The sequence below is a fragment of the Malaclemys terrapin genome, chromosome 15 (assembly GCF_027887155.1).
Source record: "Malaclemys terrapin pileata isolate rMalTer1 chromosome 15, rMalTer1.hap1, whole genome shotgun sequence".
NCBI classification, from domain to species: Eukaryota; Metazoa; Chordata; order Testudines; family Emydidae; genus Malaclemys; species Malaclemys terrapin.
In genome coordinates this window covers 29,637,259-29,664,379 of record NC_071519.1, presented here as the reverse complement: position 1 = coordinate 29,664,379, position 27,121 = coordinate 29,637,259, and the positions used below count along the sequence as shown (strand labels likewise).

Here is a 27,121-nt window from a genome sequence, read left to right as displayed (position 1 = left end):
TTTGCTAGCTCCGGGCACTCCTGCTCTTGCCCTTATGTTTTCCATTGTAAAGTAGTCTGAATGCAAGATGAGTGATCCAGTCACCTTGTGCTAAAATATTATATTAAAATATTATATCCCTTGTTTGATAGGTAAGAGACTCTCCTATACCATTTAATGCTGCTTTTCTCCATATCCAGTATGAGGCTTTTTAAAAAAAGGTTATTTCCTTTTTTGAGTTCACGGTCAATGTGGAATTTTCTACACCTCAAAGAAATGCAAATGTTAATAGGTGTGCAGTAGGGCACAGACAGCTTCGGTCATGGCTATGCCTCTGCTCCTGGACTCCCTGTGTGCAGAGAGAACCACAATATCCCAACCCCTGTATCTGTGGCAGAGTTCCAACTTCGCTTCCTTTCTCCCTCTCTGCCTCCTGTCCCTCCGTTACCTTCTCTTCTTCCTACTAGTGCTAACTTCAGAAACTCCATCTTTGGCAGGCATTTGACCTTCAGTTGAGCTGAGAAATTCAGGCTGCCAGATGTGTTAGCAAAAAAGCTTTTTCTTTCCTAAAGTATTTAATCTCCTCCCTCAAAAGAAGACAAATCTCTGAAGGGGGGAGGGGAGCACACACTTAGCCATTCACACTTTGGGCCCATATCCAATGGCCATTGAAGTCAGTGGAAGCTTTTCGTTGACTTCAGCGAGCATCGGATTAGACCCTTTATCCTCTACTGTAGAGTAACAATTCATGGGTTTGATCTAGCTAGTGGCCTGCTGAATAGGAGCTCTGTGCTGATCAAGGCCACACCCACAAACTCCAGGTGGACAAATAAAGAGAAGCAAATATATATGAAAATGGTATAGATTCAGTTGCATCCATTTCCCCCCACCCTTCACATGTCACCTGTTGTCTTAGAAGCTCTGGGTTTGGCAACAGAGGGTAAAGATGCTTGAGCCCTATCTCAATTAAGTTTCTAACGGAACTGCACCAGCCTTGAATTACAACTCCTGCTTTCTTTGTTGTAGACAAAGCCTCTGAGACTTGCCTTAGTGCGTGTGGCTATTTAGCACAGAGCAGCCTTGTGCTTCAGTGTCGTATCGTACAAAGTGCCCTTCAGCTAGAAACTGGTTGTGGCTTAATGAACATGAAAGCTCAGCTCGTAATTGAGGGCCAGATACTTTGGTGCCGCCACCTGCCGTGCAAAAGTAAGTGGTCTGAAGAGACGGGCCTTGTTGGGGAAAGCCTATTAAGCGCCAAGCTGTGATTTCTCGGTGTCAAAGCTGTTCTTTTTTCTAGGGTTCCTCATTTAGTTTTGGCTGGATAACTGGAGTCACTGTGAATTCTCTCCTTTCCACTTTCTTAATTCTGTTAATAAGATCCTACAACGGCCCTGCAGAGCCAGCAGTCTCCATTAGCAAACATGTATTAAAACCCCCACGTTTCTGGTGGGCACGAACACCACCTTGCTCTAAAGGCTCTAAAGACCCTAAAGGCCTGATGTCAAATTCACTCTGCAGAGAGAGTTGAATTCCACAGTTATGGTCCATGCGGTTGGGGGCGGGGTGTGTGACCTTCCCCTCTGGTGTTATCTGGACTGGTGAGCTGATAGGTCACGCCAATCCTTGACTCTGGGAGCCAGCCTTACCCTGCTCTCTTGTGAGAACCCCCACTCCTGGGCTGTTCACGCACAGCCTCTGGCAGGTAAGCTGCTTCTTGGATTGTGCAACTGAATGACACTTGCCAATATCCCCAGTCCCAGATACAACCCTAGGAGCCTCCATCTTGCAGTGTCCAGTTATGCCCGCTGGATGCTGCAAGCTTATATGAGTTTGTCAATTTAACAAAGAAATTGATATGTACCAGGCTTGTTCTCCCAAGGGGGGTCAATGACACGCTTCAAACCAAATGCACTGCTTCAGATAGAACAAACAAACAGATTTGTTAACTATAAAGATAGATTTTAAGTGATTATAAGTCAAAGCACAAAAAGTAAGATTTGGTGACATGAAATAAAATCAAAATGCATTTTAAGCTGATCTTAACACTTTCAGCGCCCTTACAAACTTGGATGCGTCTCACCACAGGCTGGCTGGTTGCCCTTCGGCCAGGCTGTCCCCTTTGATCAGCGCTTCAGTCACTTGGTGTAGTGTCTGTAGATGTAGGTGGAAGAGAGAGCGACCATGGCAAACGTCTCTCCCTTTTATCATGTCCTTTTTCCCCTCTTGACTTTGCCCCTGCCCCCTCTCCCCCCGAAAGTCAGGTGAGCATTACCTCATCGCAGTCCCATACTGACCAAACAAAGGGGGGTGAGTCACTCGAACAGATCCTTTTGTTGCTGCCTAGGCCAGCGTCCTTTGTTCCTGTGGGGCTGGGCTGGGTTTGTCTTATACCTGCCCTGATGAGGTGTGAACTGCCTCTCTCCTCTTGGAGAGTTTTTGCCTGGGCTTATTTTAAACTATGAGGATTCATTTTCAGCCTCATAACTATATACATGAAATTATAACCTATAACATCACTATAACAACAATGCTTTCAGTGCATCATGAGCCTTCCGAAGACACCCAACATGACAAACTTTGCGTTGAATACCACACAATCATTTTACAAGGACAAACATGGGGGTATTGGATGTTCCCCTGAGGTACAGAGTGTCATAGGGGGACATAGACCCCAACCCTCCCCACCCCCCCCACACACAATGAGAGCTTTGCATGGAGATTAAGAGTAGAATGTGGCCTTTATTCTAGAGCTAAACTGATCATGATTTATTATGTTTGGCACGTTTTGTTGCATCCAGCATTACCCAGTGGAAAGAGCTGCTTGACATTCTGCCCTCGGTTTCTCTTCCTCTCCCAACCTCTGTTCTTCTGTCATCTCCATCTCCTTCCCTGCAACAATTCCTAGTTATTGCTCACATTTGAAATGCTCTAGGCACTGAGATCCCAAGGAAATTGAATAGGTGTGGAAGTTCACATCTCTCTAAGCTGGTGTTTCTGTCAGCAGACTCAGGAAGACAGCACTGCAGTGGTTTACACTTGGGTCCCGTTTGGAAGGTTTTTGCTACCCTTTTTTAGGCCAAGCAGTGTACTTTTGTTTTTAAATGAAAACCTTGGATTGTGCAGTTTCTGAATATTATGCCATGAGGGTCATTTAAACACATTTTGTGCATTGTATTTGGTCCCTGGGCCATGAGTTTGACATCTCTGTAATTTAGACAGGTACATTGTGGTAGGGGTAGAAGGAAGAATAGTTCTTGTCAACAGCTGTAGGGGATAGGAATCAAGGACATGCTAGTGGTCTTTCTGCATGACTCTGAGACATGCAGAATAGGGAAAACAGAGAAAAAATAGGTTAAAGAATGTTTAGATAAATGAGATATATTCAGATTGGCAGGGCCTGATGAACTGCACCCTAGGGTACTTAAGGAACTAGCTGAAGGAATCTCGGAACAGTTAGCAGTTATCTTTGAGAACTCATGGAGGATGGGTAAGGTCACAGAGGACGGTTGACGAGAAAATAAAGTCCCTGTCTTTAAAAAGGGGAACAAAGAGTACTCAGGGAATTATAGACTGGTCAGTCTAACTTCGATACCTGGAAAGATACTGGAATAAATTATTAAATTATTAAACAATCAGTTTGTAAGCGCCTAGAGGGTAATAGAGTTATAAGGAATAGCTGAAATGGGTTTGTTGAGGAAAAATCGTGCCGAAGCAACCGAATTTCCTTCTTTGACAGGTTTACTGGCCTTGTTTACTGCTGCCCAGCATTTACAGGATATATCTTGCTTTTAGTGAGGCTTTTGACACAGTTTCACATAACATGCTCATATGCAAACTAGGGAAATGTGGCTTAGGTGAAATTACCATAAGGTTGGTGCACAACTTGTTGAAAGACAGTCCTCAAAGCGTGGCTCGCTGCACACTGAGAGGGCATATCTACAGGGGTCAGTCCTGGCTCTGGTCCTATTAAATATTTTCACTAGTGTCTTGGATAATGGAGTAGAGAGTACATTTATAAAATTTGCAGATGGACACCAAGCTGGATGGGGTTGGAAGCACTTTAGAATTCTAATCCTGTCCTCCAAACAACCCTGACAAATTGGAGAATTGGTCTGAAATCAACAAGATGGAATTCAATAAAGACAAGTGCTAAGTACTTCAGTTAGGAATGAAAAATCAAATGCACAACTACAAAATTGGAACTAACTGGCTAGGTGATAATACTGCTGAAAAGGATCTGGGGATTATAGTGGACCACGAATTGAATCTGAGTCCACAATGTGGTGCAGTTGTGAAAAAGGCGAACATTCTAAAGCATATTAATAGGAGTGCCATAGATAAGACATGGGAAGTAATTGTCCCAACTCTACTTGGCCCTGGTGAGGCCTCAGCTGGAGTGCTGGGTCCAGTTGTGAGTGCCACACTTGAGGAAAGATGTGGACAAATTGGAGAGAGTCCAGAGGAGAGCAACGAAAATGTTAGAGAACCTGACCTATGAGGAAAGGTTAAACAAAGTGGGCATGTTGAGTCTTGAGAAAAGAAGATGTGTGTGTGTGGGGGGGGGGGGGGGGGGGGACCTGTTAAGTCTTCAGCTATGTTAAAGGGCTGTTCTAAAAAGGAGAGGGTGATGAATTGTTCTCCATGGCCATTGAAGGTAAGAGGAGAAGTAGTGGGCAAGGGAGATTTAGGTTAGATACTAGGAAAATCTTTCTTAGTGCAGTTAAGCTTTGGAACAGGCTTCCAGGGGTGGTTGTGGAATCCTCCTCATTGGAATTTTTTAAGAACAGGTTAGACAAATATTTGTGAGAGATGGTCTAGGTTTACTTGTCCTGCCCCAGTGCAGGAGGCTGGACTTGATGACCTCTTGGGGTCCTTTCCTGCCCTACATTTTTACGCTTCTATGCTGGTGCTAACTTGGGGATTTCAGCTACTGAGCGTTGCTGCTTCAAAAATCAGTCTCTCTGTCACCAGCTGCTGGGCAAAATGGGGTCCCATTGTGTCGACGTGGCTCTGAGTCAGAGGACGAGACTCTGTTGTCGAGCTGCCGTCAACATGACATGAGTATGGAGAGGGCTGCATGAATTAAGGCTGTCCCTGTGCTGCAGACTGTGTGCAAAGGAGTGCAGTCAGGGGTGCCCCCTTCCTTTCTGTCCTCTAGCCCAGCTTCATATGGGAAATTAAAGAAACAACCTCACTTTAACACATGCTGCTCTTCCCTACCCCGATCAAGCCCAGAGCTTGGGGGATTGTGCTGGTCTTTGCTACTTTCCTAGCTCAGCAGGCCAATTTCCTCACTCTCATTTTTCATGCTCCTGTTTTTTAACAAGCATCCAAAACAGCTTGAAATTGCTTTTTTCTTGAGTCAAATGAAGTGAAACTAAAGCCGTTCAACAGTGAGCTCCAAGCTTCAGGATAGTGGGATCTCAGTGTTTGTGCCTGCCAAGTGTTGTGTTACTGTTGGCTCGGGTAGCAGTGGGCTGCCAGCCGCGGTGGGGAGATGCCAATGCAAAGCACAGCAATGACATGGTGTTCATTAGTTAGCTCCAAGATGCGGAGAAGGAAATGCAAGAACTGCTTTGTGAGGAAGTTGCCGTTGCCTCCAGCCATTCTTGTTTAAGGGGGGGGGGGGGGGAGAGACTTGAATTTCCAAGCACAGAGAAATGACAGCTGGAAAGAATGCTCCTTGTTCAAAATATGTGAAAATTAACATCTTCCTCCTAGTTATTTGCTACTACGCGATTGTGCTTAGAACACATTCCCATTCCAGCAGCTCAGGATCTCACGAGGAATGAGGATTTCCAATGGTTCTTTTATTTTGGGATCATGCAGGGTGCTTTGTAATTTGCAAAGAGCCCAAATGTTATTGCAGAAAATGAATGGAACTTTTGGTTCTCACCCTTCTGAAATGAAGTAAATGTCATTTTACATCCCAAAAGGCAGTCTTTGTGCTTGGCTAAAAGCAGACAAGAGGGATGGTGGGTGTTGAGAGGATGTGTGGCCCTTTGGTTAAGGCAAAATTGGGTTCAATCCTCTGCTCTGCCTCTGAGAGCTTGGTCAACTCTCTTGGTACCTCAGTTTCCCATCTGGAGATAATGACGCTTCCCTTTCCCCTACCTGTCGTCTATTTAGATTGTAAACTTTTCAGGCAGGGACTGTCTTACTCAGTGTTTGTACAGTACCAAGCAAAATGAGGCCTGATCTTGATTGGGGCCAGTGGGCTCTACTTTAATACAAATAATAAATTATGCCTTTCCCTGCGGAAACCTGTATTCCAAGTTGCAAGAGATCACGAGTTTGGTGGTCTCCATTAGATCCCAAGTAGCGTGACGCACTGAATTTTCCAAGTGCCTTTGGAATCCACGTGGAGCCTATGTTCACAATGGCAGTTCCTGTCATTGTTTTTTAGCTGCATCTTTGATTTAGAAATATGCTTCATGCTGCTTCTAAACAAAAGCAAACCCACCAGCCGCCTTTTCCTTAAATAGAGTGAATTGAATACTGCACAAGCAGCACTAGTAAGATTCCACAATCTCTGCTGTGTTATCAGTACGCTACTCGAATTATAGAGCATCTCAGGAGTGTCCAGATAACACACACTGGATCTATGTGCTGTCCCTGGCCTCTCAGCATGTTATAAATCACAGATTTGACCGTTGCTGCTCTTATCCAGCCTTTTGCTACTTGGCAGGCATTTGCATTGATGGCATTAGTTATACATCTATCAAGGCTGATGGTTTCCCAGCAATGTAATCTGAAAGAGATAAGTCTTAAAATTAGCTTTGGTATTCAGAATGAAACACCCTTGCCCCAGCACCAATTTCTAGAAATTGCTAAAGATTGCATGTCTTTCCAGTGGAATTTTCAGCGCTGATGATGAAGGAAATTATCTTATTTTGGCACTCCTTATTTAAACAAAGATTTAAGTTATCTGCTCAGTGGAAGAATACATGCACTTAAAATGTACCAACTTAGCAGTGCAACAACAATTAGCAGCCAAACAAAAGGATACTAATTTGATACAGCCATCAAGCCTGTCTCACACAAGTGCTCTATTGGTCCAATTGTAGCAAAGTGCTGCTGCTAAACACCAGTTCCCCACCCAAGAGGGTCGGGGTAAACATCCCTCTGAAGACTGACAGCCTGGAGCAAGTCACCTGGCAGGACACAGGATGGTTCAGCCCGTCTCTAATTTGAGGTGCTGCAGCAGAAGAGCGATATGCTGAAACCCTAGAGCCTTTTGGTGTTCTTTCCGTCTCTGCTGTAGGGATTCTGTTGGGGGAGAGGGGAGGAAGAGCATGCTTCCTAAAATGAGTAGACATTAGGAAAACGGAAAAGCCGAGTGCAAAGCAGCTAACTTATTGCCTCTTAGCGTCTCCCTTGCCGCTCTTCCGGGGCGGGGAGTTTTGGAATAACTGCCCTGTGCAACCTCATCATGGCTGAACAGTCTGCCTTTTGGCCCATAACATCTAGGAGTAACCATCTTTTCATAATCACTGCCAATACAGTGGGGAAAGAGTTCTGAGCTAGTCGGGCTGATCGCTCTAAAGCCGGTAATCCTGATACAAAACAGCTTTGGTTTGACTGATGAAGAAAAGGCAGAATGGAGCCTGGTGTGTCTGTCTCATTGCTGTTCCCCCACCTTACTGACACGAGGCTCTAGTCCCAGGCCCTGTACTAGGCATCAGCTGTTCTTTTGTGGCACTTCAAAACACGTCTTCTAAATGATCACTTTAAAACCAGTCTGTTTTCCCTTTTGGTTTCAGGTCTTCAAAGCTGCTGCGTGCTTTCTATGTCCCTTTCCTGTCCGAGAGGCATACGTCGTATGCAAACTACACCATCCTTAAACCCCGGAAGTCAAAGCAAGCCAGGAAAAAAACAGGAGGTTAGCAACACACCTGCGGACCAAAAAGGATCAACCAATATTGTCGGCCAGCTGCTTAAACCTTCCTAGGGAAAAAAAATGCTTGTAAGATTCACTAATAAAGGTTTCCCACCCAGTGATTTCACTCTGCAAGCCTCCAGCTGTAAAGAGTATATCATCTGCTCTCAGTTCTGTTAGTCTCTGCTCTCCCTGTGCAGCTCATTTTCAGAACGTCTTGGTAAGAAACAGTTTGAAAATCCAGCAGCTGCCTACGAATATATTATCCCTGTTGCTCCCTGCATTATTATGTATTAGACTAGAGAAGAGCAAAACTAAATAACAAGAAATGACTGTGTTAGACTGTGCGCCAGGATACTGCCTGGCACCAGGAAAATTCACAGCCTCTCTCAGTATTCCTCATCTGCTAAATAGCTGCTTGCCTGCTCCTAGGAAACATTATTTGCAGATAACAGCATTTGAAAAAAAAAAAAAAAAAAAAAAAAAAAAAAACCCAAAAAACAGCAGCACAGCAGAGACAATGACTCTCTGAAATGCTGAGAATCTCAGCAAACAAGACAGTCCATACCATAGAGAAAAATCCCTGGGATCACCCTGTCCAGGAGATACTTTCCAAGGCGAAAGTTGCACTTTCAAACAAACCGTGATGTTTGTTAGTTATCTGTTTTAATGGGATGTGATTTCATTTGCCTTGAGTTCTGTTTTCCTTGTTATGATCCTAGATATTGTGAAAACACAGGGGCTTCGTTTAATCTTATTTATTTATTTGTGTGTGTGTGTGTTTAAAGAAACATTTAATGTCCTTTGAATTCTTGTCTCCAATGCGTAAAATGCCTGGAAACCGCCTATGGGGTAAAAAGGGTTAATAATTATTGTGATTCAGTTGCCCAGATCTACCAGGATATGTACAATTCCCTTTTGTCAAAGACCCTCCAGAATGATGATGCAGTATTGAACTATACCCAAGTTTTATCATGAACCAGATTAAAAATGACGTTTATATCAGTCTTGTAGAAACCTGTGCAGGGGCCTGAGAGGGGGAATGTGGGTGAACTTTCCCTCAGTGCAGAGGGACAGACAGCAAAAGCTCTGGCCCAACCTAAGCCCTATTCCGAGGGTTAAAATGGAACTTAGTGGTGCATAAGCGTGGCCCCCTGCACATAGATGGCCATTTCGCATTGGCTTGCTAAACCTAGGGTTGTGAGTTCAATCCTTGAGGGGGCCATTTAGGAATCTGGGGCAAAAATCTGTCTGGGGATTGGTCCTGCTTTGAGCAGGGGGATTGGACTAGATGACCTCCTAAGGTCCCTTCCAACCCTGATATTCTATGATTCTATGATTTCATCCTGTGTGAATAGCACACACCAGAGAGAGCAGATGAGATGTGGCTGTATGAGAGAGTGGCGCAGCAAATGGTTTGTGAATAGGTTTGTCCAGGTGTGGGGATGCAGTGCCGAAGTTGGGGGGCTGCGGTGGTTGAACAGTGAGTGTATGTGATGGAAAGCATACGCCAGTGGCTGCGTAGGGCAGGTGGATCGTTCAGCACGTTTGCAGGTTAATAGCTGAGCAAGCTGGTGTAGCAAGGTCAAAAGGGCAGACAGTGCAGCAGTGTGGCTCTAATTTAACGTGACACTATTGGGTCAGAGCCGGAGAAGCCAGGAAAGGAAATAGTGCAACCCTGAGAGAACCATGCATGGCTTTAATCTGGAAAATTACATCTGAAATGTAGCAGAGGACACTGCACTTCCCTTTGTCTGCTGAGTCCCCTGCACTCACTAGGGAGGAGTATTGATGAAATGCTTAGGTCACCACTCAACTACATTTCCTCCTGCACAGTTGCAGGGTTGGCTGGTTGCTTCCCCGGATATTTTATTTAACTCTTTGTTTAAAAAAAAAAAAAAAGTAACTCTGCAGCAAGGACCAGAGGAGAAGGAGAGGTAACAATATGTATGTGGTGCTCAGCATGTTCTGAGAAACAGGCCCTTTCAAGTTGCGTCAGATTGGTCACACAAAATCACTAGTCACTTCTGAAACTCTTGGCCAGGTGGGGGTGATTCTGGGGCTCCAGGGCTGTGGGAGCTAGTAAGTGGCCTCCTGATATGTGATGACATCAAGGAGTCTTTCTGTAAGTCTGTCTAGTTATTGCTGTGGATGGGTAGGTTTCCATGTGGTTAGCGAGTGGGAAAGCAGGTTGGCCAATCAGTTCAGAGCCTTAATGCTCTTATTAAGGTCTGAATGCCACAATGACTCCCTTGTTGACTCTGTAAATGCTGTAAGTGTTGTTTGTCTGTTTTGCTGTAATTTCACGCCCGAGGAGTCACCCTACAAGCTGGTGGTACAGAACCTCCCTCCACCCAGGTTTGGCTTAGCATTCAGCACACTTTGACAAACCGGTTCTCTAGATCTTGTTTCTTTAGTCAGGTTGACAACGTATCCGTTGTGATCAACAGCAAGGCATATGGAGTGTCTGTCACTTGGCTGGGGAAAAGATGGCATGTGGGACTCCAGACTGAACTGACACGCAGTTGAAATGCAGGTGGAGGTTGCTGTGAAATGGCATCAAGTGTTTCGATTTTATTTTGCTTTTGGTTAGTTATTTTTTTAATGAACTTCACTACATTGAAGGCAAATGTTAGACTGTACAAAGCGTGGTAGGTAAAAAGCCCCTGCATGCCTTTTGGTTGCCTGGGTGATTGATACATTGAGGATGAAATTCTCCTCTGTGCAGAGGAGCAGCACAAAACCTTTGCATTATTTAAATCCTGTTTTGAAGGCTTACGTGGGACATACGTGGCATACAGGGTTTGGGCTTGCCCTCTGTAGAGGGGTGCTTTTTGCCCTGTGCACATAGTCTCTCTCCCTACAGAGTCTTTGGTATAACAACATTGGAATTTCCCTGTTAAAAATCCCAGTCTTTACAGTATACTAACGTCTTAAACGTTTTAGGTAAATCTGCCTGGGAGACAAAACTGCAAGGTTGCAGGTCAACACTGAATGTCTGCTTAATGCTCCTATTTGTTTCTTTTTAATGGTTTCCCCACCCAAAATGTAAACATTCCTTTAATAAGGCTCTGTGGTGTCACGTCAGTGAATCTAAACCAAAACTGCCCTCCTATCTGCTTCCCCCCAGTGTTTCCATCTATAAATGGAAACAAGGAACACAGTTAGACAAAGTCTATTGCGTACCTCTCTTTGGTGCTGTCTCACTGTCCCAGCCTTTACTGTCATGTTTACTGTGAAAAGATAGTCCAGGAAACATCTGTTTTCAGTGATTGTGGCTGCTCCACCCTTTCTTCCACTGTTTTAATTCCTTTTTATGGACCCTGACAGCTTGACATTAAATAGGAGTGATCAGCATCTCCGAGAAAAGGGCAGCAACCACCCTGTTGCCGTATGAAGAACTGCACTTGGGTCATGTTAACAGATGTTGATTTCCTATCTAATGGAAGGGGAAGCCAGGCACACTCATAGGTGGTGGTATCAGACTTGCTTTACAGTAGCACCGAGAGGCTCTAGTCAAGATAGAGGCCCCATTGTGTTGGTCGATCCCATGTCCTGAAGTATTTACAACCTAAACAGACAAAGGAAGCATTATTATCCCCATTTCACAGGGGGAAGCGCAGCGAGATCAAGGACTAGCCCATGGTCATATAGGGAGTCAGTGGGAAAGATGGGAATCCAATCCACATCTCCTGGGTCCTAGTCCAGTGGTTTAACCCCCAAACCATCCTTCCTTGGACCGGGGAGAGCACAGCAGCCCGATAGCTGCTTTCTGCACATATGGCCCACAAAGCAGAGTCTAGGAAACCTCAGGTCTCGCTCACTTCCTTTCCTGCTGGAGCAGTGTTCTCACATCCACCTAGCACAGCAGTCTCCGGAAGCTCCTTTGCAGCCGTAGTGCAGCGCAGCGGCGTTTGGAATGCCCACGCGAGGCCATCTGCTCTGGAAAGGTAATGCTGCTCTAAGCGGTGCTTTCATCATGGGGAACACAGAGCAACAGGTGAACTTTCTGATAGGAAAATGTTAAGGCTCCCTTCTTCTGTTAATAATTCATAGGTCAGAGCTGTTGGGCTTTGCATGGTGCTGACATTTAAGCAAATAACAGTCAATAATGAGAAGATTACTTCTAAATAAATGCATTCAGTGGAATGAGCTGCCCAAGGAAGCCGCACTGCACAATTTGTGTCTTCATGCGTAATGGGGTGGCGGGTGTTGGGATGGGAGGGAAAGAGCAGTACTGAGGATTTCTTAACACCTTCCTGCTTTCTCAGGATAAATTATCTTGCTTTTGAAATGTGGATTTTCAGAGATTTTCAAAAATGATGGCTTTCCCTTTGTAAAAGGTTTCATTGTTTGCTTGGTATTTATACAATTTTTTTCCCTTTGACCCTAATAAAATTTAACTTTGTGATCTAGTTGTGGACTAGATAGTTTTCATATGGTTAATTTATGACCCATTTAAAAAAAAAAGTAAGGTCTTGTGATTTGCAAGCCTTAGGGGTGAAGGGTTAAACCTGCAAATTGCTAAACTGCTTCCATCCAATTCCCCAAGTCTTTATCAAGTCACTGTAGGTTCAGCAACTCACAAGCAGGAACCAGGACTCAGAGGGGGGCCAAGGCCAGACCCATTGCCTCACAGGTTAATGCTCTGTCCTGCCATGCAGACAATCTGAGTTTGACTCCCTGGTCCGTTTCCAGTCTCAGGATGAGGAAGGGATACTTCATAGATATTATGGATGGAGAAAGAACTCATTGGAATCTGGCTTGGGGGACTGAGGTTCTCTGCTGTATTCTGACTGGCTGGTTTGAGACACAAGATGTCACAGTAATGTGTCAACTATCAGTAGTGCATGGCTTCACACCCACAAAATCCCATTGTATCTTCATTGTCTATTTGGGGTGGTAGTGAGTGGGTGAAAGACAGAGCGCCTGGTGAGGCTGAGAGGTGATGAGGTCATCATGGCTGGTGGTGGGGGACATGCAGGGGTGAAGGAAAAAAAGCAATACTTTACTGTTGCCCCTTTATTTGAAGGGTCAAGCTGCTCATTCACAGAAATGATTTATGACCCTATCCACTATTTTGAAACGTGCTGGAAGAGCTGGGTATTTGGGGGAGAAGGGGGTGCAAGAGGAATCTCTGGGTGCCCTGCAGTTAAAAGACTCACTCATCCATTTGTGTTTTTAGCCTAGTGTTTCCCAACACACTCAAGGCATGTGCCAACAGCTCTCTAGCTGTAGCTTAATTCTGTATTCGATCATCCAGTTTTCCTTTGTTTGCCAGGATATGGAGCATTGACTAGGGGAATGCTGGGGAAGAGAGATATACAGGTTCCAGAATACACTGGTGGAAATAATTGGTTCTGCAAAGCAAGTTTTTCTCCTTGTGTCCTAAGGCGGGAGTTTAGGTGCATTTCAATTCAGGTCCTTTGTTTCACGTGTGCTACCAGTACTCAAATTAAACATATTCCCAAAGGCAGATCAGTGGACATGTTGATCAGACTGAAAATGAATGAGGCTTTTGCAATTCCCTTCTATAAACTGTAGGACTATCCCTGTGATCCAAGGTTAGTGTGAATCAGTAATGTTTGCATTTCATTAATGTGATGTATTTCCCTCAATACCTATTTGTTGCTTTTCGACGAAGAGAGATCGTGCAGACCTGCAGTGGGATGACTCCAATTTCTCTTTACTAATGAGGATTTCTCTCTGTTCTTCTTTTCATTTATTGAGAAGAATTTGTGAATTAATTCAAAGCTCATAAAAGTCAGAGGCTGGATTAGTGGGGTGTTGCGGGTCAGGGAGGAGGTGCGGGGGAACTCAGGAATGGGGAGTAACGGTGCTGAAGTTCAGGACTGAATGTGTTGTCAGAGCTGTGGAAAGCCTCCGGACTGGAGCAGCAGGGAGTGCTGCAGGTCAGAATTCAGGAGTAATTGGCAGAGCTGTATGAATGCAGGACTGGATGTTCCAGGACAGGACTGAGGTGTGTTGGCAGCTGTTTTGATTTGTACAGAACTCATTTGAAAGCTGATTTCACTGTGTGGTAGGAATTTTGAATACACAGTGTGTGAAATGCCTTCACTGAGGACATTTTATGACCAACATTATAGAAAAGTCCAGTAAAAATGTAGAAAAATAAGTTTATTTCCAATATGGACCTTGCCGAGGTACAGATATACATACCACCTCTTGGTGCAGCCGACGGTCCTGCCCTGCTCTCTACCTGGGATAAAGACTCCTGTACTTGTAATCCTGGGCCAGCAGTTTTAAATGGACAGACTCTTGATACCAATCCAATGGGGAGATGAGATCAGTTCCTTTCTGATTGCTGCTCACCTTAGAGAATGTGCTAGGGCTGGGAGTCTGAGATAGGCACTCCAAAAACATCCAGTCCGAGTACTGGATTCCACGTCATGCCAAGCAAAATGCAGGCGATAGGTCACTTGTTTATTTAGTTACTGTAGAAGGGATCAGCACCAATGTGAAAAGCAGCTGTGGTAGTGAGTCTCCTTTTTACTCGAGCTCCTGTTTCTGGAGGAGACAGCTGTGACTTTCATTCCCCTTCAGCATCTGAGCATCATCCCAGCCCCACTGAGATTCAGTGCATGTCCCTGTGAATAACTGCATGTCACTATTTGCTTGCATGGAGAGGCAGTAATAGGGCCTCAGCTGTCTCCTTCACAAACTCCAGCTGTGTCTGCAGAGCAGCAGAAAAGGTCAGACTGGATGGGAGAGATGAAACAGCACAACAGGAAGGACCCAGGCTGATGTGTCCCCCTCAGCTTCCCCCTCCCCCAGTCCTCTCTGGCCACTGATCGCTTGCGAGAGCAACTGTGACTCAAACCTGCCGTTGTCGACCCGCTGGACCAACAGGGTGTTCCAGGACAGGGCTGAGGTGCATTGGCGGCTATGGTAGAGCGGCAGCATGGTTGGAGACTGAGAAGTGCGGAGTGCTGGGTTCTAATCCCGGCTCTGAGGGGCAGCATGGGCTCATGGCTAGGGGTGGGGCTGGGACTCCTGGGTTCTGTTCCAGCTCCGTCGCTGCTGACTTGTTACTTAGGTTCATGAAGCATGTTGGAGAGGTTAAGTCTAAAAAGGATTTAAAAAGCCAACTCCTAATGTCCCCTGGAAGAACGTGACAAACTCCTTGTTTCTTCAGGGTGTAAATCGGAGGCTGTTTTGATTTTTTTTTCTGTTTTTCATAGTCGCTTGTTCTTGGCATAGGCACAGCGCTCCTCTTGCCTGGGGTGAGCCGTGGGGAGACTGTGGCCCCCTTCCCTGCATTGTATATGTCTGAGGAGCCCCTGTGGGGTTTTTTCAGCATGAGTCATCCTGTGGAGAACTGGGCAGTGAAGAGGGTCCCACACCAACGGCGTACTGCCTTAGAGCACCCTATCCAGAGGCTGCCCCATGCAATGTACCCCAGCCAGGAACTCCTTCCCCCACACAGCCCCTGAATCTGAAAGAACCAGCAGAGCCAGTGAGTGCCACAGGAAATGAATTCCAGTGCGAAGTACTGAGGCATCACCCTTCGCTACTGGGACGTGTTGGGCTCAGCCTGGAAGAGAATCGGTGCAGAGCCCGTGGAGAGATCCCTACAGTTCGGTCCCTCTGAGCAGCTGTCACCATCATTGTCCCGCAGCCTCTGGGCAGAGCGATGGTCCCAGAAGGCTCTGGGTGACCCAATGAGCATGAGGTGACGCCTCTCTTACCTGGGAAGAAGGCAGGTGGGGCGATGGGGGGAGCTAAGTCCCTGATGAAGCAACACTGAGCCATCTGCTACACTGCTGGAAAATCTCAGCCTGGCCCAACCCTGAACAGCTGCTCACTGACTTGTTTAATTCTGTGGCTGAAAACAGCTGTTGAACGTGGAGCAGTGTCTCTGCTCAGGCCATTGAAGTTCCTGTTCCCTTCCCATCTGATCAGTTGCACTCGGTTACATTACATATACTTGGTGCCGAAGGCTGTACCTTCCAGGCCTGCACATATCCTTTTGTTCACAAAGCCCACTCCCGAGGAGACAGGGTGGGCTAGTGGATAGGGTACTGCACTGGAACTCAGGAGAGCTGGGTTCTAATTTTGGCTCGGCTGTGATCTTGGGGAAGTCACCCCGCTGCGTGCTTCTGTTTCCCCCCATGTCTGTTCAGAACACAAATGCTTCAGGATTGGGATTGTTTCTCACACTGTTTATACAATGCCTAGCACAGGGGGAGCCTGATCTCAGTTAGGCTTGTCATACAGATAAATAGTAATAAGTGCTGTGGGTCAGGAGCAGGGAAGGCTTAGCCAGGCCCATCTTTTGGCTATGTAATCTCTGGATGTTCTCACGGGGGTTCTTATTTCAGTTCCCAGGAGCAGGGGGCCAGCATGATAGGCGTATTTACCTGGCTTACCGGAGGAGCCCTTCAGATTAGTTTGCAAACTCCAGTTTGCTAAAATGTCTCTGTCCTGAATACCTCACTCAGGATAGATGGCGTGTCCTGCTGGCCAGGAACCAGCGTGCAGCTGGGGCGAGTCCCTTTTCTAATTCGTGACTTCTCAGGAACCCGTTCTGGGGACTGGCTGCTTTATGCAATACTGTATGAATCATGCAATAAACAAGTCCAAGCCCTATTATTAGACTTTGGAAACTGCTGCCTTAGAGACAGTTTTGCTTATAAGTATCAGTGATGATCTCTCTCTGGCTCTTCACTAGGGATGCTGTCATGGAAAAAAGAAACCTTTGCCTCTCAGGATTTAATCTGCCCCTACTGCTGCCCCTTCCCCACCTGAGCTCACGCTCCTAGATTACAGCCTCCCAGTTGCTGGCTGTGCTAATCAGCCGTTTGCTGCGACTTTAGCAGCGTGGGGAGTCTCGGATATTTCAGATGGAGAGAAAACACGGAAGCAATAAACAACTCAGCGGAGCCCTTGCCGTGTACACTACAGTCTGTCAATATCTAATCCAGCTGCTCATCAAGAGGGAGGATGGTCTTGTGGCTAAAATGGATCTTACCTGCTTTGCCCCAGCTCCTTTCGTGACCTTGGCCAAGTCACTTAGTCTCTCTGTGGCTCAGTTCCCTGTCTGTAAAATGGAGATAATGGTTCTTCCTTTCTCCCACCTGTTGTCTGTCTTGTCCACTTCAGGCCTGATCAATGGAAATATTGACTTAAAACTACAATACCCACCTGCTGAAGTGAAAGAATTTACATCAGTGGGCATTGTGAGCTCTTCAAGGCAGGGACTGTCTCTTACTATGTGTGTTTATACGCAGCAGCTGGCACAATGGAGCCCTGATTGTGTTTGGCACCCTTAGGTGCCTCCCTAATACAGATTATAAATAATATTCTTTACAGGACAAATCAATGCCCAGCCCTGCCCCCCCCCCTCGCCCTCCTGTCTGTGCTGACACTATTTCAGCTTCCCACATTGGTTTGACCCAAGTGCTTTTAAGCCCTATGGGTCCTGGCTTTAGATTCTCTTGCAATGATGATCCTGCATTTTCTGCATTGAGTGTTTGCTCCGGGGGCTTGGACAAAGCTTTTCTTCGGTGTTCAGGACTCTTATTGTCATTATTAGTTATGTGTTCAGGCAGCCCTCCGCCCCCACCAGTGAGCAGGTCCTGCACAGCTGAGAGAGTAGTGGGTCATCTCCTCACCAAGGGCTTAGGATGTGTGTGTGTCGGTGGGATGGGAGGTGGAGATGGACGTGTGTGAGGGTATGGAGAGGGAGTGTAGGGGGGAAACTGAAGGTGAGATTTGGGGGTTCTGCCCCACAAACTCCACATTAATTTCGCACCACCAGCCTTGGTTGCTAGCAATGGCTGGCAGCTCTTCCGTGTTCTCCACACCCCCACCCACAGCAATCAGCACACAGTTAATGGATTGGGGGTGGGAGGTGAAGGGTTAATGTTTTAGCTGCCTTTGCTGTCCCTCCACCCAGGATCTGTCCCATTGCCAAAGCCCTGCCATGAACCGTGCTGACTTTTTTTTTAAACTAGAAATGGCTAAAAAGGGCTTCTTTTTTTCTTCTCCCAACTAACACTATATAAAATGCCATATGCAAATGAGTGACGAGGCCCCACCCCCAGGGGGAGGAGCAGGATAGGTAGATCGGGCAGGCCGTTTGAGAAGTGATGCTCCGGACACAGTTCGACCAGCCCCCACTAGAGAGCGTCCCGCTCTAAGAGAAGGGGGCGAGGGACAGGACTTTTCTGGCCTCTGAGCTGGGGAAGGGTGAGTTAGATTCCTGCCCTGCTGTGGGGATTCTCTGGCTGTGCTGGAGGCCGGGACAAGGGGGCTGGCACTTCAGTAGCCGGGGCTATAACTTGGCAGTTGTGTCTCAGGGATGATGTCCTCATTTGCCCCGGGCTGGGATCTCACAGGGCACGGTGAGCTCCATTGCTGCTCTCCAGCAGCAGCAGCAGAACAGCCTGGCGCCTGGCGTTTCCTCTCCTGAGCAGAAGGTGCAATGGCTGCAGAACATCCAGCCCCTTGAATTCCTTCCTGTTCCTGACCCTCCCCCGCAACTCCCAGCGGTGGGGCAGGGACGAGGTTTCGCCATCAGGCGCTGTGCATCCGGTGGCCGTAAAATGAGCCTGACCCAAAGGAGACGCTCTAGGGTGATGCAGGATGCTCAAAGGGGCCAAGCCTGCAACCTAGCCCTGTGTTCGGGAGACCCAGGCATCCAACAGGATGCATGCCAGGGCGGCGCAGCACAGGGACATAGGAAAGGTGTTTTTGTGCCAATTGAAACTCCACATTCACCTGATCTGGGAAGCCAGAGGGGGTGCTGATTGTTCCGCGAGTGGTGGTTCATCCCTGGTTGCTGTAGCAACCGGGGTTTCTTTTGTCTGTGTCTGTCACTCTGACTCAAGCGAGTGCAAAGAGGGCAGAATTCACTGCAGTTTCTGATGAGTAGGGCAGCTGCTCTCAGACTGACTAGAAGCCCACCTGGATAAATTCCACCCCTAGGGTCAGTGCCTTGGCTCCTCACAATTAGTTGCAACTCAAGTTCTTTTCTGTGGTTGCTGTAAATGTCCTTTCCTCAGGAGGTACCAATCTGGGAGAGGCTCCTAGGAGCCAGTTAATCTTGCTGAGTTCCCGATCCCTAGATTTATGTCACAGCGTGAGTGTGTCTGTCTCTGAGAACAGGACCCAGCTGGAATGAGCTGCGCAAGTTCAGTCCCATTGCGGTTCTTCAATTCCCCTCGTTTATCAAAGGAATGAGTAGAGTGTATCAGGGCCTGAGTGGCAGTGATGAGTAAGCAACACACGGCTTGCTGTGCCATTTGGTCTGAACCCAGCCTGCAATGTGATGCGTTCCAGGCTAGTCTGCTGCCAGCTTTGAGTCTCCCATCTCCTACTCAGTTGGCTTGGGAGAGCACGCTGGCTTCCTGAAGTCCTGGAAATCAGTGTGGAACCTTTTGTTTTGTGTCGAATTCCGGTGCAGGTTGGATGGCAGCCCAGCTGGGAGAGAGCCCCCTGTGGAGCTGAGGCGCTGGTATTGTGCTCTGCAGAGTTCCTCAGACAAAAGACTTTGAAACCTGCAAACCACTGATAGTAAAATGATCCATCAAGGCAGGAGATGCTGTTGCTAAAGAGACTAGGAATAGCGAAATTTCCTGACACTGTTCCACCACCCTGGAGAATCTCCTTCATCCACTGCATAGAGGACTAGCGTTGCCTTCTGGTTAGAGGGCAGGAGAAATGAAAATCTTAACAAGGGCCACCTGCCTCCCAGCAGCGCAAGCCACCCTGTTTTTAGAGCAAACTGGGAGGCTTTGCTCTCTAATGGGGATTATCCCTGGATCTCATTTACTCCAGCGTTGGGAGATTATTATCAGATAATCAGTAACTGGAAGGAAAATAATGATTAATTGCTTGACTTCAGTTAGCCTGCCTTCTCCCTGCCTTGCAAAATCTACTGCCCTGTTTATCATCTTTCTGGCAGCCAAAGATAAGTAGTTATTCCCATTTGGGCAGGGGCCAAGACAGAGCCCAAAACATTCCTAAAATGCACTTGTCTTTCCGCTGCAAACTTCCCAGCAATAACAGGACCACGGACTAGAGGTGAAATTCCCATCCCTGGAATTAGTCAAACGTGGCTCTTGGGAATGTCCTGTCAGGAACAATCCTGAAATGGCCTTGAGTGGGCTGTAGGGAACAGTCATGCCCTGGACAGGGAAGAGCTGGAGGATCCCTGTGCTCTTTAATCTACTCCCATTTCGAAGTGGGATAGATTAAAGTGTATTTCAGAACTTTTAGTGTGCAGCAGCAGGCTCCACACAGACACTTAGTGCACGGCAGGGTAGCGTGGCGTAGATTTACAAGCTGTAAGAGTCCTTCCAATTTCTAAATTCTGTGTTCCTTGAAATGGCATGGGAGACGGATGTGAGACAGAGGTTGCACGCTGCACAACTTGGATCATCTTTGACATCATAAAAATGCCAAATGAGCCCCTGGAATTCTAGCTTGAGAGGGATTACACAGCTTTGCAGTAATGTGTTTTCTCCTAAACAGAGAGAGAGAGAGAGAGAGAAGGCAGGGCACTGGGGGGTGCTGTATTTCCCGTGGATTCAAGGTTATTTGTATGGCATCTTAAATGTCAATTGCTGCGTTAATGATTTACAGGGATAGCTGCGTGCCTGCGTCAGAGCCTTTGTTGTGAGAAGGCAGCCTTCGCTGCTGCTGGAGTTGGCTCATTTCCCCAAATGCCCTTGCTTCATCTCTCTGCTTTGTGTGGTGGTTGCAGTGTCAAATAGGCCGCGGCTCCGACTGCATTTTAGTCCAGCTGACTTGGGACAGCTGGTGAGTGTCAAAGCAAGAGGTTCACTAGACTAGGCAGAGTCAACAACAGACATGTTTCTATGGAACTTGACACAAGCAAATGACTCTACTGAGATCCTGGTGTGACTTTGCACCTGGCCCTGATGCTCTGAGTAACTTCTCTGTTCATTCTCCTTCAGTTACTTAAAATGAAGATGCTTGAACATTAAATACTGATGCGTGACAGCATGTTCAGTCCTAAGAAACTTAGTCTGCTGCAGACACACACTAAACAGCTCAGCCTCTCCTAAGCACATCAAGAGAAGAAACAAATTGGAGAAGAAAGATGGTCCAGTGGTCAGGGCTCTGGTCAATTTCCTGCTCTGCTACAAGCTTCCTATGTGACTGTAGGCAAGTAACTTAGTCTCCCTGGGACTCAGTTCCCCATCCGTACAGTGGGGATAATAGGAAGATCCTGGCTTCTGTGAGTGCTGTGAGGATAAATACATTAAAGTTTGGGAGATGCTCAGGTACTGTGGTAAGGGGGGGGGGGGAGGGGGGACGTATCCTGTCAGTTTCCAACATGTCTCCAGTTTGCATGCATTTCCTAACATCTGAACGCAGACAGGCTCAGGGCTGCTTTTATCTGTGAACTGCCCTTTTTTTCCATAGTGCTCTTTTGATACCCGTTTCCAGAAATATTCTTTGCTTACTGATTCTAATCTCGGTGTTTTTACTAAGCTGCGGGCACAATCCTCTGTGCCAGAAAAGCCCCAACAGCAAAGGGGAGTGTGCTGGCTTCTTCCAATCAACCAGTCAATATTTGCCCTTCCAGGCAAGCTGTTAAAAATGCTGCCGCTCTCTTGTTTTGATGTTTGTTTCTCTTCTCCTGCTGGAACGTTGCCCCAGAGCCTCTCGGGGTTGGCAGCTCTTGTTGATGAAGCAACCGTGCCACAGACATTCACCGAAGGTTGAATGTGCGGTCTGCCTCTAATGATCTCCAGGTCACTTTTTGCTTTGTGTTTGGTGCATTGAGAGGACATCCATCCTATGCTTCATATGCTCCAAGGGAGGCTGCGGTTGAGGAAGGATAGCAAAGAGAGAGAGCTTATTAAGTCTATAAGGGTGATATTCTGGCTCCACTGAAGTCCCTCACTAAACTCTGATTGGGAGTTCAATAGGGCCAGGATTTCACCCTGAGTGTTCATAGGGACAGAGGCAGCCAGGACAGCTAGACAAGGCAGAAGTGGAAATGTTACCTTGTAAAAGTGAAACACCTGCTAACAGCTCCACAGACACACATGGAGTGGAGGTGAAGGTAGCTGTGTGATAAAAGCCACAGTAAAATCCAGAGTGTCAAGTGAAAGACACTGACTTGAGCACTGCTCACCAGAGCTGTCATATTGTCATGATGCGAGCTTTTCCTTGCAGTGAAGAGGCACGCCGAGGCAGATGTCAGTACTGTGTGGTGGGTGCTCAGTTAAACTATAGAATCGGGTCCTTGCATGTCAAGCTATACACATTGGGAGGCCTCTGTGGTGGAGCTGGGGAATCCTGACCTATCCATTTCCTTGCATCATTGGATCTAAATCCAGGGGCATGATGAGTTTCTCTTGGTGTTCCTAGTCATCCTCCTTTCTGATTAAAGTGAACTGCTAACACCTGTTCACTGTGGTGCGGTGATTAGGGATGGAAGGTGGGATATCAAAAGTGTCTAATTGACATAAAGGAGCACATCCTCTTTGTGTAGGTGGTGCATCCTAGAACTTTTTAGGGTCCTGTTCTCATAATGTTGGGCAAACTGTTCACAAACTTGTCTTTGCTTCTGGCTGAGCTATTGTGAATTCTCTTTGTGCACCTTCTGCTTTGCCAGCATCCACTGCACAGGGCTTTCTGATGGCAGAGAGATGGAAACCAGGGAGCTAGAGATGGCAATCATAGGAGTTGGGGGAGAATCTGGTGCCTAGGATGGGAGCTGGCATAGCAGTCACCAGTCACTGGGTCCCACACAGCAGCAATATATCTGGGCACAGTTCACCTGAGAGATGAGTGAATGGCAGCTCTAATGTTGACGTAGCAAGTCTGTCTTGTTTTCTTGCCTCTCTGAGTGAGGAGTGATTAGATTGTGGGGAGAGTCAGAGAAAAGGGGTGGGTGAAAAACGGAAACGGCAGTAAATCAGGACAAACCTACAAGATGGCAGGGCAGCTCAGCTTTCATGCCAGCCACTGCAGGGTGGTCATGTAGTCAAACAGGACAAAATTTCCTGCAATTTCCATCATGAGACTGATATCATGGTAGTGACAACCTGGCTTCACTGTCCGCATTAGGCATCTGCAGCACCTTGTCTCCATCTCTCTCCAGCAGTAGAGATTGCTATAACACTGGGACATCAGTCCCCACAGCCTTTAGGTTGCTAGTTTCAATTCACCGTTGCTGCATTGCATTTCCATCAAGAATTATGAAGACAGCTCTGCCGTAGTTTGATGGGGATTAAACTGACACCACTTTCCCTTCTTAAGTACAATGGAAGAATTATAGCAAAATGTTGATTTATAGCCTCAGCATCACTTTGTATTCATGGGATGGAAGGACATATAATATGAGATGATGTATAGCAAGCATGGGTGATAAGTCCTTATTTACAGCTGCATGTTATAGGTGTATAATTCTCCAACTGCAACCTGTTCTGATCAGGGCACTGACATTCTCAGAAGCAAACAAGAGAAATGTGGTCTAGGTGAAATTGTAAAGGGGGGGAGTGCACAACTGGTTGAAAGATTGTTCTCAGAGTAGTTATTAATGGTTCGCTGTCAAACTGAGAGGGCATATCTAGTGGGGTATAGCAGGGGTCAGTGCTTCTTGGGTCCAGTCCTATACATTCTTTTCATTAATTACTTGGATAATGGAGTGGAGAATAAACTTATAAAATATGTGGATGATAGCAAGCTCGGATGGGTTGCAAGCAGTTTGGAGGACAGGATTAGAATTCAAAATGACCGTGAAAAATTCGAGAATTGGAGAAATTAGAGAATCAATACGAGGAAATTCAGTAAATACAAGTGCAGAGTACTTCATTAGGAAGGAAAAATCAATGCACAACTACAAAATGGGGAATACCTGGCTAGGTGGTAGTACTGTTGAAAAGGATCTGGGGTTATAGTGGATCACAAATTGAATATCAGTCAACACTGTGATGCAGTTACAAAAAAAGGCTAGTATCATTCTGGGGTGTATTAACAGGAATATTGTATTTAAGACACAGGAAGTAATTGTCCTGCTCTACCTGGCCCTGGTGAGGCCTCAGCTGGAGTACTGGGTCCAGTTGTGAGCACCACACTTGAGGAAAGATGTGGACAAATTGGAGAGAGTCCAGAGGAGAGCAACAAAAACGTTAAAAGGTTTAGAGAACCTGACCTCTGAGGAAAGGTTAAAAAACTAGGCATGTTGAGCCTTCAGAAAACAAGGCTGTGAAGAGACCTGCTAACAGACTTCAAATACATTAAGGGCTGTTATAAAGAGGACAGTGATCAATTGTCCTCCAGTGTCCACTGAAGGTAGAACAAGAAGTAATGGGCTTAATCTGCATCAAGGGAGATTTAGGTTAGATATTAGGAAAAACTTTGCAACTCTGAGGGCGGTTAAGCTCTGGACTAGGCTTCCGAGGGAGGTTTTTAAGAACAGGTTGGACAACCATCTGTCAGGGATGGTCTGGGGTTTACTTGGTCCAGTCTCAGAGCAGGGGCCTGGACTTGATTTCTTGAGGTTCCTTCCAACCCTACATTTCTATGATTCTATATTTCTCTCCTAAGCCCTGTGCCACAGTGCAGGCTTTAAAAGCCAGTTACTAGAAATATTTGTGCGTGATGCTCTCTCTCATGTCTTGCAGAAGAGAGAGTGATAGCTGGCAGATTGTGCTTAGAGGCTTTCACTTGACCCCAGACCTTCTCAGAATATAAAGTAAGCAGACACACAAGCTTCAATAAAAGGAGTTGATCATTTGTGCAACCAACATGCAACCGTGTAAAATCACAGCAGGGAAGACTGCCCATGTTTCCTTACAACACAAACCATATTGGTAATTGTTAAAGGGTTCTTACACACATGTTCCCTGAACAGTTTGGCTAGTGAGGAGTTCTGCCATTCCCATTCAGACTGCGGTGTAGCTTGAGTTGGTACTGTGCCGTTTGCTATTAATTGCACAAAGCTAGGTTAGTATGACTCTCCACAGTGAAAGTCTGAGTTCGCATTGCCTGATTACTTCCACAAGATGATTTGGAAGCGATGGTAGTGAACTTGGTCAATCGCTTTTGGAAAGCCCAAATAAATTATGTTTATTGGTTCCCCTTTATCGGCTATTCTGCTGACACTCCGGGGAATTTTAGTAGATTGGAGAGTAGAATTTTAGTAGATTTGTTTCAGAAGCCATGCTGGTTTATCTTATCACATCATGATCTAGCTGCTTTATCATTCTATTTTCAGTTATTGTTTCAGTAAATATTCCCATCACTGAAGCAAGTCTCCTGTAATTCCCAGGTTTTTCCCAAGCATTTTTTTTTTTAAGAGAGGTACAAAACCTGCTACTATGCAGTCGTCTGGTATAGACATTGGTTGGCTTTCTTGTCCTTGATTCTGTTTCATTAACAAGAAACTTAAAAGATCTCTGCCGTGTGGGGAAGTTCTTTGGTCCCCATGTCTGTGTCATCTGAAGTTGGTTTGTCAAAGTAAAATATTTGGCTTTCATAAGAAGCTTTTCTTCTCCTGCCAGCTAGTGCCCTTAATTGCGTTCTATATCAAGCCAAGTGAAATCCATCTCCATGTCCTTGGATTTGAAGCCAAAAAAATCCCTCTTGGAACATGCAGACTTCCCTCCCTGCTGAGTGATCAGTTTCTGAGGGCCTGTTTACACTGGGAAGTTTAGTCACCGGGGTAGCTGCACTGATGGAGCTGTACTGGTGCAAGCCTTTAGTGTGGAGTGTGCAGCACTGGTGTGAACAGTGGTTTGTATTAGGGTAGCTTACCTTGGTTTAAAACCCCAGGGCAGACAAGGCTGAAAAGAGCTCGGTGATTGAGCATTGCTCTGGCTTCCTTTCAGACAGAAGTTCTATAAATCCACTACTTTATAGTGCTTTGTGTTAGGTTGGCATCTCTAGTGTGGGATTCTTATGGCTGGATTGGAGGCCCTGACGTATGTAACAGACAGTAAACCACTTCGAGACCTACCATGAGGGAATTGGCTTTTACTCCTACAATCATTGGTTCTGTTCATGTGCATTTACACTGCTCATCCTGCCTCCTGTCCAGGGCCACTGAATTCCTGCTTTTTAAGGATAGAAGCAGCAGGTTAGGATATTTTCTCTTGTGACTGAGCATGAAGGAATAGTAATTTATGCAGCTGCAGCCTTGCTGATGCATGCAACTGGGGTGGGGAGTGGGAGGAGGGAATGAGTCAGTGTGTACTATCCTATTCTGATACCCAGGGTCTATTAAATGGCTGCTTTTTGAATGGTTAAGTTGTGTTCCTCACTATAGTCAACTGAGTGCAGAGTTTAAACAAGGTGGTGCTGGTATTTTGCGGGGCTGACAGCTGCTTGAGTTCGGGTGGTTTTGATGCTAGACATTTTAAAGTACTAATTCCTTCTTCATTGTGATAGACACTGGTGAGGAATGGGAGATCTAGAGAAAGATCACTTAAAGCGCTCCATGTTCAGTGATGTTTTCTCTTATGCTTGATGGAAGGGTTGGAGTCTTCGGCCCTGATTCCAGAAAGCCCTGTAAGCACGTGCTTGTATCCCATTGACTTCAGTGGGACTTAAAACACATGCTTAAGTACTTTTCTGAATGGGGGGCATAGTGCCCTGTGGTCCATCTGAATATAATCTCTGACTTGGACTGCATAAGGGAAGCAATTGGGAACCATCAGCTCTTCCGGTCTCTCCCATTTGTCATGGTGCAGGTGACTGCAGGTGCCGAGTGGAGAGCATCTCTGGCTGTTTATTAAGGGATGACCAGCTTGGGGTGCCCAGCATGGCTTTATGTAGCTCCGTTAAGTTTTTGTTACTGTTGAGATGGGAAGAGTCCAAAGCCCTGGCTCCATGAAATGGCTGGATGAAGGCCAAGTAACTAAGGATGTTGCTCTATTTTGGGGCATTACTTGTTACCGTATGCAGAGCACATTGTCTTGACATTTGATCGCCTTAGGCAGATGGAGGGTTTGCTGCATTTTTGTCTTCCTGTGATTGAGGATTTCATTCTTGTTGGCTGCAGGCTTGAGCTGAAGATAGGTAGCATGTTTCCTTCACGTTCTTCTCCCTTCATGGCTGCACTAGGCACTTTGTGGTTGGCAGGGCCATTTCATGGCTGCTTAGAAGGAGAAATAAAGTCGCAAAGTGCCCTCTAATGGGAACAATGAGGCCATCAACTTGCAGTGTTGGTGGAGATAATGTTACTATAATACTCTGCATGTGTATGGTACATCCACTACTCCTAGACCACCTTGGAATGCTTACGTCTCTGACTAC

The 27,121-nt window shown here is 46.3% G+C and overlaps 1 protein-coding gene across 5 annotated transcripts in view; it reads left to right on the top strand.

The window, feature by feature from the left end:
* The window catches only part of LOC128822963 (alpha-1,2-mannosyltransferase ALG9), a 116,732-nt gene that overhangs the window by 45,174 nt on the left and 44,437 nt on the right, over positions 1–27,121 (top strand). The window contains exon 17 of one of the 5 annotated variants that reach the window (XM_054004880.1): positions 7,743–12,273. The exons of 3 other annotated variants lie outside the window; for them this stretch is intronic. In XM_054004880.1, the coding sequence (XP_053860855.1) occupies positions 7,743–7,866 (124 nt within the window). In that variant the 3' untranslated portion in view covers positions 7,867–12,273. Of the gene's footprint in view, positions 1–1,005; positions 1,187–7,742; positions 12,274–27,121 lie in introns of those variants that run through there. One more of the 5 variants, XM_054004878.1, reaches the window with a different exon arrangement.